This window comes from Echinococcus granulosus (assembly GCF_000524195.1).
Source record: "Echinococcus granulosus chromosome Unknown EG_S00378, whole genome shotgun sequence".
NCBI classification, from domain to species: Eukaryota; Metazoa; Platyhelminthes; class Cestoda; order Cyclophyllidea; family Taeniidae; genus Echinococcus; species Echinococcus granulosus.
The window spans coordinates 1211-11070 of NW_020170758.1; the positions used below are offsets into that span (position 1 = coordinate 1211).

The 9860-nt window shown below is 45.1% G+C and overlaps 2 protein-coding genes across 2 annotated transcripts; both read left to right on the forward strand. All coding sequences in view use genetic code 11, as the record gives it.

The window, feature by feature from the left end:
* Positions 1–3499: 3499 nt before the first annotated feature.
* Positions 3500–6524, forward strand: EGR_11095 (Poly [ADP-ribose] polymerase; the record flags this gene model as incomplete). Its single annotated transcript, XM_024500344.1, has 8 exons — positions 3500–3587; positions 3620–3682; positions 3717–3832; positions 4041–4301; positions 4851–5158; positions 5567–5768; positions 6014–6138; positions 6284–6524. 8 exons carry the CDS (start codon positions 3500–3502, stop codon positions 6522–6524), a joined length of 1404 nt encoding a protein of 467 aa, XP_024345241.1.
* A 327-nt stretch (positions 6525–6851) lies between these two features.
* EGR_11096 (Poly [ADP-ribose] polymerase) lies at positions 6852–9806 on the forward strand (the record flags this gene model as incomplete). The annotated part of the gene is made up of 10 exons (XM_024500345.1): positions 6852–6939; positions 6972–7034; positions 7069–7184; positions 7393–7653; positions 7857–7934; positions 8203–8510; positions 8919–9120; positions 9366–9490; positions 9636–9709; positions 9745–9806. The coding sequence occupies 10 exons, from the start codon at positions 6852–6854 to the stop codon at positions 9804–9806; spliced, it is 1377 nt and encodes a 458-aa protein (XP_024345242.1).
* Positions 9807–9860: the final 54 nt, after the last annotated feature.

Below are 9860 nucleotides of genomic sequence, written 5' to 3' on the forward strand. Positions count from 1 at the left end.
TGAAAGGTAAGATACGCGGGGCTGCCATCAGTGTAACAGACTTGATGTTTCTCTTCCACCTCATCCTTCATACTTATAGCTGAAGTAGACGAGTTGGAGAAGGACATGTTTTATTGGATGGCCATGAAATAATGGGAATAAGTGTCACGCGCATGTCTGTTCAGCGTACTTTGTCTTCTCGGAGGCTGAGGTTGTCAGATCCGTCAAGAGGTTCGCATTTTCCTACCGCCTCTAGGCTAAAATACACGCTCTAACCAACCTGTGTTACAATGTAGCCCACGATTCGAAATTAGAAACTGTGAATAATTTACTCGGTTATCTTAATCCAAGCGCTTACAAACACAAACATTTGTTATTGGTGCAGAGCCACTGGCTGCGTGGATCATTTATTTGGTTAATAAATATCTTTAAATGTCAAAAAAGGCTTGAAAATTATTACTGGGGGGGGGGGGGGTGCCTTTTTGTACCGGTGAAAGATCATTTGTGATAATCTCCACAGTGGAGATGGAAGGGTTCTACACTAACACCACCGGCGGTAAATACGACAAAGAAGGTGCTCAAGTGCCATTTCAGATTTCTGTTGTGTTAGCCAATGCTGCATTCATGCATTCATTCATGCAGCGGTCACCGCCACGTCAACACAATCACATGACGTGACATGCATTAAACGACATCGCCGCCACCAGTGTATTCTACAAGACACAAACTGTGCGTGACAGTTTTTCAAAACGGCTGCTTAGGTTTAATGATTTTATTCTGCATGAAAACACGCGCCAAGCATTCCTGAGTCGACTGAACATTAAACCACCATTAGGCAGAGCACTGAGACTAGAAAATGCAAAACTGCAGTCACCACTGGAGTAGAGGAGCTATGAGTTCTAGGATGTGTGCCACTCTAGAGGTGCCTGGCAGAGCTGTACACATGTCTTCATGAGATTGGCTGTGTCTGCGTCACTCCATCCTACAAGTGAGGCAGCAATTACTGCCACCAACTTGGGATTGGCTCGTTGCTGGTGTGTGGCGTCACCCTGACGCCACTTTTGCGTGTAGCCCACAGACCGTGGTGTCGTTGTGAGGAGTGAAGCAGCGTCCTTTGGAAGAGCCATCTCTACGTGGGAAATTTTGTTTGAATTGCACTTCACAGCAAGGGAGATAAATTCTCTCGCCCTTAAATGAAAAACAGGGAAACGTACAACATATCGAAACACTTTGTTATAGATTAAGAATAATTAATAATCCGCACTTTCCTTCAAAAGCGAATGCAGGCGTAAAAATGGTCGCCCTGAGCATTCCATTTTACACGAGTCAATGTGCCCACGCGCAGCCCTTCGCTGCTTGCAAGCAGTAGACTTTTTCCCCGGAGCGGAAATTTGCGTAGTTTTTTCCGTTCAAAAAGGAGTGGTGAACTAATTCCGAAACTTTATTAAATCTGCAAATTTATTTATCTCTTCTATATTCTTCCACAATGAATACTAAACACTCCCCTTGTTCATTGGTGGCACTATTCGCCTACACATCCGTCACCAATATACTGTTGCAGTTTAGTTATCATCTTCCAGAGAAAAAGATTGGATTTAAAAGATTTGGAAAATGAAGATTTCCACTGCGATTTAATAGGCGGGTGGGTCATTTATGTGTCTGATTGACAAATAAATCCATTCGTTCGTCTTTTTAGTTACCGAGGCAATTGTTAACGACGTAGGGGATTCTGATCCAGGAGAACAGTAGCCAGCCCTGATTTAGTCTATGCACTGCCACACGTAAATTCCTGGAAAGATATCTACTGTGGGTTGCTGAATCCGCGGAGACTCATGTTTGAAGGTTTGAATCGGCATCGACCTTTGATAAGTTTTAAGTACGTGAACAATGGCCAGTGATGGGGTGAGACTGAGTCTCGAAGAGCCCAAAGAGATATTGAGGAATTGCTTAGTAATTCTCTTACCAAGGTTATTCATGTTATAGCCTAATGACATGATGTCCCCTTCTCATAATTTTGCTTTTGGGCAATTCTAGTTATTAAAAGGCAACTAGCACACAGTATGCTGACGCTGTAAGCATCAGCTAGCCTTCACCACGTTCTCCCAACTCAATCATTCCACTTCAGAATTGGCCTTCCGGGTTATGCAATGTTAGTGAATCCTAAACAAAATAGCACTGCCGAAGTAGGTACCGTTCTTCGCATGATAAAATACAATCGCGTTTGATAGAACTTTGTAGGAATTGGTAGAAATAAGGGTTGTGCTGAGATCTATGCTTAAAAAGGAAATGGGCCACAAATTGGGGTAAAATTTGGTTAAAATTTTTACAAAATGTAGGGCCTCAACTCTCAGGGTTGTGGTGGTAATGCTTTAATTACTTGTTTAACTCTCGGTCTTGATGAAGGGCCAATTTGGGGCCCTAACATTGTACCTTCGACGAGTGAGCTGGGCTTTGAACCATGTCAGCAGGCTCAAGCCATTTTGAATGTCGATAATTCAAATTCTGTTAAGGTAGTAAATCTTCTTTCATCTTCAGAGAAGTGTCGGGGAGCTGCACATATTTTAAAGATGCAAGAGGTCAGATTGGACGAACCTTGTCAACAAAAGCGAAGTTTTAAGCCTTAAAGGAAAACCGAACCCGAGTCCTTTTAAACTGCAATTATTAGTAAGAACAAGACTTCTTTCTCCGAATATCCGATCAAAGTATATGAAAATGAAGGCTGAAGGGCAAAGCAGTGGAAATCTCACACAAGCAACGGACCTCCAGTTCATGAAAAAAAGCAGTTCGATACCAAACGCATGTACACAGAAAGGGTGCTTATAAAAGGCTGATTTATGGTTATTGTAAAACCTAAAATTTCCGAATTTTAACTATCACCATCAAAATAAGCCTGAAGAAAATCAGCTTAACAACAAAGTAAGCCTAAAAACCAAAGTCTGTTGCTTTTTTCTAAGCGGCAAGTAATGTTTTGCAGTGTATTACGCTGCATTTAGCAAAAAATGCGATTTGGGAAAAACACTTCTTCAAATAGACCTAGTGTTTCTATCAGCGTGTGACCTTAGGGGACCTTTAAAATGGCACATTTCGTTGCTTTTTCATTTTCATCTGGATGCGTGAGTTGCCTTTGTAGCCCCGTAAATTGTAAAGTTGTTTTAAAATTCTTAGGGGGATCTTAACAAATATTGTAAAATAAACTCTGTTTGCGATCCTGGTGAATCCCGTGTTAGTTTTGCAGGCGGTACTTGTTAATTGGCTGTGCTTGCCACTCGTTTCGACTTATATTGTCTACTCCAGTATATATTCATCTGAGTAATCTAATTGGGCTAAAGCAAGACAATTTGTTAGGTGCTTGAATGTCCTTGTTCCTGCATGTGCTCCAATATGCACTGGCACGTGAGGGCATATCACCTGTTAGGAATGGAAATGAAAATAGCGAGACCGCATTAGCTGTACACCGGAAGTAAATGAAGTATGTTCGCATGTGAGTGCTTGATATGCATCTTGTGACAAAACTGTTTCCATGTTACGCGCTATAGCTGCTAAGCGAAAAACGACTTCGACCACTTCAAAGGCAGCCCTGTCGAAGAGGCCGAGGACTTCTGACAAAGGTAAGGAATTTCCTGCATGCACCAAATGATAGGTAATGATGACGCATCTACGGACTGTGCGCAAGTATCGGATAGCACAAACGACAAACCCTCAGGTAACGACATGAAACATTCCTTACACGTGTTTAGCAACGAAGATAGTAATAAAGGGTAAGGTGCCCGTCGATCCGCAGTGCACAATGAAGGCAGAAACTGCACACGTCCTGCAGGAGAATGATGTGGTGTACAATTTCATGCTAAATCAGGTTTGTTTTGCTTTATTCGACACTGCTACGATGCTTGTATGTTAAATGAGTTGGGAATATTTTGAGTGAGGAATGCAATGGGAGAGCCCATAACATGGTCTGCATACATCACTGTGTGTTTTGTCATCGGTTGTGCGACCCAGCGTCGTTCTTGCTCACCACCACTTATCACTTGATGACATGCAAACTAGCGTGCCTTTGATTGCAGACGAATGTGCAGCACAATAATAACAAGTACTACCTGGGCCAAGTTTTGGAGGATGACATAGGCGGTGCATGTGCTGTGTGGTTTCGATGGGGTCGAGTGGGCAAGACGGCGCAGACGTCTCTGCAGCCCTATGCCTCAAAGGCGAATGCAATCTCGGTGTTTGAGAAGAAGTTCCGTTGCAAAACTGGCAATTGCTGGAAGGATCGTGCCAATTTCACCAAAATGAGTGGTCTCTATGATCTAATTGAGCAGGACTTCGGGGTGAGTTTGTAAAAGGTTTTGTGTCACCCTCATGATAAGAAATTGGTATTAATGTCCCCATGAATGAGCAGTGTGTATTGTGGAGCATTTGAAGCCTTCATATCAGGTTATTTTTGCCATTGCATGTGAGGGCATGAGGAGGGGAGTTGTGATTGGGATTGGTGGTTGGAGGAGTAATACTTGCTTTTGACGTTTTGTTGAAGGAAGTTGAAGCAGAGGAGAAAGCTGATGATAACGAGGAAAAGAAGGTGGTGTCATCTCATCTACCTGCTGAAGTCCTGGTAAGCGTCATGTCTTTTCAAGTAGACAAATAACATCATTTAAAATGTGTCCTACTCATGCTATTGGAATTGCGTTTAAAATGTTGTGTGTCGTAGGCATAAGGTAGTCATGTACATACGGGCACAATTTTGTGGGAGCCAAATGTGACTGCCGTGACTCTTGGCTAGTATACATCACCCCTACTTTACACCTCTGATGGGAAGCTGTCTTTTGCAATTGCACTATGCTAGTTGGCTAGTTCCTTGTTTTTCGATTCTCTGTCTGAAGGAGCTGATCCTGCTCATTAGTGATGTGAGTGTGATGGAGCACCAGATGCGTGAGATGAACTATGATGCGAGTCGGGCGCCATTGGGGAAACTGACGCCGGGACAAATAAAGGCGGGTTATGAGGCACTGAAGACGGTCTCCGATTGCATTGAGGAGTTGGAGAAGTGTACCGCGTCGTCTGGTACCAATGCGAAGGCGAAACGCGGCGCCAAACGTGCTGCCTGCAAAGGTGGGAGTGAGCGGGAGCTGCGCGACCGTCTGCTGCAGGCCTGCAACACCTTCTACACGCGTATTCCGCATAACTTCGGGTAAGAGTCAGGCATGCATACGCCGTCCTGGGCTGTCAAGTGATTAGAATTGGTGGTGGTAACTGGACATTTGGTATCTTTGAACAAAAGCCACCTCATTGGAGAATGTCATATGTGATGGTTAATGTTGGGCGACTGACACACCCACAGGAATCTGTCGGAAATAGCGAAAGAATTGTCGTATGCACGGCATTTGTTATGAACGCCGAGGGCAATCGCGAGTGTTTTGGTTGGGATAGTGCATTTGAAATGAACTTCATTGGAGGCTTGCGCCTCCGAGAGGCATTTCGAGCAGATTCTTTTGTTGGGTGATCGATGTTGAGCAGCATTTCTACGAGGTGATGTTGTTGGTGAGGCCGAATTATTGGGAACGCCTAAAGTGAGTTGTTGTTCCCTTTTTTTGCACAGTATGCGAGTTCCTCCACTGATCTCGACACCAGAGGCGCTGAAAACTGAGTTGGACCTTCTGAAGGCGCTGGAAGACATCGAGGCGGCTTTCAGCATTATCAAGCAGGAAGGCAAGACAGTAGATATGCACCCTGCGGATAGGAACTACAGTAATCTGAAGTGCAATATCAAACCGATTCCTAGTGGAGACAGGATGGAAAAGGTAGGCCGCTCTTGCACTTCCTAGAAGCTGATGGCTTTTGTGTGGTTGCATTTAAAGCCTTACTGTGTGTGTAAGTGGGAAATTCATATTAATCAGCAATGCCATCTTTGTAACTGTGGAATCCTTATATTGAATATCCATATTAGGATAACGTAGTTGAGTGTCTACCTTGTAGTAATATATCGATGTAGCCACTTTTACTCAGGCAATGGGGTCTGTAATACGCTGGTTTATTTTCATTTCAGGTTATCAAAGACTATGTAGATATGACCCATGCTCCAACACACGATGTTTACAAGTTAGAAGTCCTGCAGACCTTTGAGCTGGAGAAGAGTGGAGAGGCGGAGGCCTTCTGCGACTACGGCACGAGGTATGTGCATATGCCCTCGCCTTTGCGGATTTTCTTTGCAAACCGTTTGCTTGGTTAGTCTACCGAGAAACCGAGCATATAGTTGACACAGAAACTGATCTACTCGTATTGGAACTTTGGCAAACGAAGGATTGTGTTGTTGTAGGCGCCTCCTGTGGCACGGAAGCCGCATAACCAATTGGATGGGAATCTTAGGCCGTGGTCTAAAGATAGCACCCCGTGAGGCGCCCTGCACAGGCTACATGTTTGGCAAGGGCGTCTACTTCGCCGACTGCGCCTCCAAGTCCGCCAATTACGCCTACCCTACTTCCAATGATTGCGTTGGCATTATGGCTCTCTGCGAGGTAGGTCTCGGCTCTCCTCGCTTCTTAAATATTGTAAAATAAACTCTGTTTGCGATCCTGGTGAATCCCGTGTTAGTTTTGCAGGCGGTACTTGTTAATTGGCTGTGCTTGCCACTCGTTTCGACTTATATTGTCTACTCCAGTATATATTCATCTGAGTAATCTAATTGGGCTAAAGCAAGACAATTTGTTAGGTGCTTGAATGTCCTTGTTCCTGCATGTGCTCCAATATGCACTGGCACGTGAGGGCATATCACCTGTTAGGAATGGAAATGAAAATAGCGAGACCGCATTAGCTGTACACCGGAAGTAAATGAAGTATGTTCGCATGTGAGTGCTTGATATGCATCTTGTGACAAAACTGTTTCCATGTTACGCGCTATAGCTGCTAAGCGAAAAACGACTTCGACCACTTCAAAGGCAGCCCTGTCGAAGAGGCCGAGGACTTCTGACAAAGGTAAGGAATTTCCTGCATGCACCAAATGATAGGTAATGATGACGCATCTACGGACTGTGCGCAAGTATCGGATAGCACAAACGACAAACCCTCAGGTAACGACATGAAACATTCCTTACACGTGTTTAGCAACGAAGATAGTAATAAAGGGTAAGGTGCCCGTCGATCCGCAGTGCACAATGAAGGCAGAAACTGCACACGTCCTGCAGGAGAATGATGTGGTGTACAATTTCATGCTAAATCAGGTTTGTTTTGCTTTATTCGACACTGCTACGATGCTTGTATGTTAAATGAGTTGGGAATATTTTGAGTGAGGAATGCAATGGGAGAGCCCATAACATGGTCTGCATACATCACTGTGTGTTTTGTCATCGGTTGTGCGACCCAGCGTCGTTCTTGCTCACCACCACTTATCACTTGATGACATGCAAACTAGCGTGCCTTTGATTGCAGACGAATGTGCAGCACAATAATAACAAGTACTACCTGGGCCAAGTTTTGGAGGATGACATAGGCGGTGCATGTGCTGTGTGGTTTCGATGGGGTCGAGTGGGCAAGACGGCGCAGACGTCTCTGCAGCCCTATGCCTCAAAGGCGAATGCAATCTCGGTGTTTGAGAAGAAGTTCCGTTGCAAAACTGGCAATTGCTGGAAGGATCGTGCCAATTTCACCAAAATGAGTGGTCTCTATGATCTAATTGAGCAGGACTTCGGGGTGAGTTTGTAAAAGGTTTTGTGTCACCCTCATGATAAGAAATTGGTATTAATGTCCCCATGAATGAGCAGTGTGTATTGTGGAGCATTTGAAGCCTTCATATCAGGTTATTTTTGCCATTGCATGTGAGGGCATGAGGAGGGGAGTTGTGATTGGGATTGGTGGTTGGAGGAGTAATACTTGCTTTTGACGTTTTGTTGAAGGAAGTTGAAGCAGAGGAGAAAGCTGATGATAACGAGGAAAAGAAGGTGGTGTCATCTCATCTACCTGCTGAAGTCCTGGTAAGCGTCATGTCTTTTCAAGTAGACAAATAACATCATTTAAAATGTGTCCTACTCATGCTATTGGAATTGCGTTTAAAATGTTGTGTGTCGTAGGCATAAGGTAGTCATGTACATACGGGCACAATTTTGTGGGAGCCAAATGTGACTGCCGTGACTCTTGGCTAGTATACATCACCCCTACTTTACACCTCTGATGGGAAGCTGTCTTTTGCAATTGCACTATGCTAGTTGGCTAGTTCCTTGTTTTTCGATTCTCTGTCTGAAGGAGCTGATCCTGCTCATTAGTGATGTGAGTGTGATGGAGCACCAGATGCGTGAGATGAACTATGATGCGAGTCGGGCGCCATTGGGGAAACTGACGCCGGGACAAATAAAGGCGGGTTATGAGGCACTGAAGACGGTCTCCGATTGCATTGAGGAGTTGGAGAAGTGTACCGCGTCGTCTGGTACCAATGCGAAGGCGAAACGCGGCGCCAAACGTGCTGCCTGCAAAGGTGGGAGTGAGCGGGAGCTGCGCGACCGTCTGCTGCAGGCCTGCAACACCTTCTACACGCGTATTCCGCATAACTTCGGGTAAGAGTCAGGCATGCATACGCCGTCCTGGGCTGTCAAGTGATTAGAATTGGTGGTGGTAACTGGACATTTGGTATCTTTGAACAAAAGCCACCTCATTGGAGAATGTCATATGTGATGGTTAATGTTGGGCGACTGACACACCCACAGGAATCTGTCGGAAATAGCGAAAGAATTGTCGTATGCACGGCATTTGTTATGAACGCCGAGGGCAATCGCGAGTGTTTTGGTTGGGATAGTGCATTTGAAATGAACTTCATTGGAGGCTTGCGCCTCCGAGAGGCATTTCGAGCAGATTCTTTTGTTGGGTGATCGATGTTGAGCAGCATTTCTACGAGGTGATGTTGTTGGTGAGGCCGAATTATTGGGAACGCCTAAAGTGAGTTGTTGTTCCCTTTTTTTGCACAGTATGCGAGTTCCTCCACTGATCTCGACACCAGAGGCGCTGAAAACTGAGTTGGACCTTCTGAAGGCGCTGGAAGACATCGAGGCGGCTTTCAGCATTATCAAGCAGGAAGGCAAGACAGTAGATATGCACCCTGCGGATAGGAACTACAGTAATCTGAAGTGCAATATCAAACCGATTCCTAGTGGAGACAGGATGGAAAAGGTAGGCCGCTCTTGCACTTCCTAGAAGCTGATGGCTTTTGTGTGGTTGCATTTAAAGCCTTACTGTGTGTGTAAGTGGGAAATTCATATTAATCAGCAATGCCATCTTTGTAACTGTGGAATCCTTATATTGAATATCCATATTAGGATAACGTAGTTGAGTGTCTACCTTGTAGTAATATATCGATGTAGCCACTTTTACTCAGGCAATGGGGTCTGTAATACGCTGGTTTATTTTCATTTCAGGTTATCAAAGACTATGTAGATATGACCCATGCTCCAACACACGATGTTTACAAGTTAGAAGTCCTGCAGACCTTTGAGCTGGAGAAGAGTGGAGAGGCGGAGGCCTTCTGCGACTACGGCACGAGGTATGTGCATATGCCCTCGCCTTTGCGGATTTTCTTTGCAAACCGTTTGCTTGGTTAGTCTACCGAGAAACCGAGCATATAGTTGACACAGAAACTGATCTACTCGTATTGGAACTTTGGCAAACGAAGGATTGTGTTGTTGTAGGCGCCTCCTGTGGCACGGAAGCCGCATAACCAATTGGATGGGAATCTTAGGCCGTGGTCTAAAGATAGCACCCCGTGAGGCGCCCTGCACAGGCTACATGTTTGGCAAGGGCGTCTACTTCGCCGACTGCGCCTCCAAGTCCGCCAATTACGCCTACCCTACTTCCAATGATTGCGTTGGCATTATGGCTCTCTGCGAGGTAGGTCTCGGCTCTCCTCGCTTCTT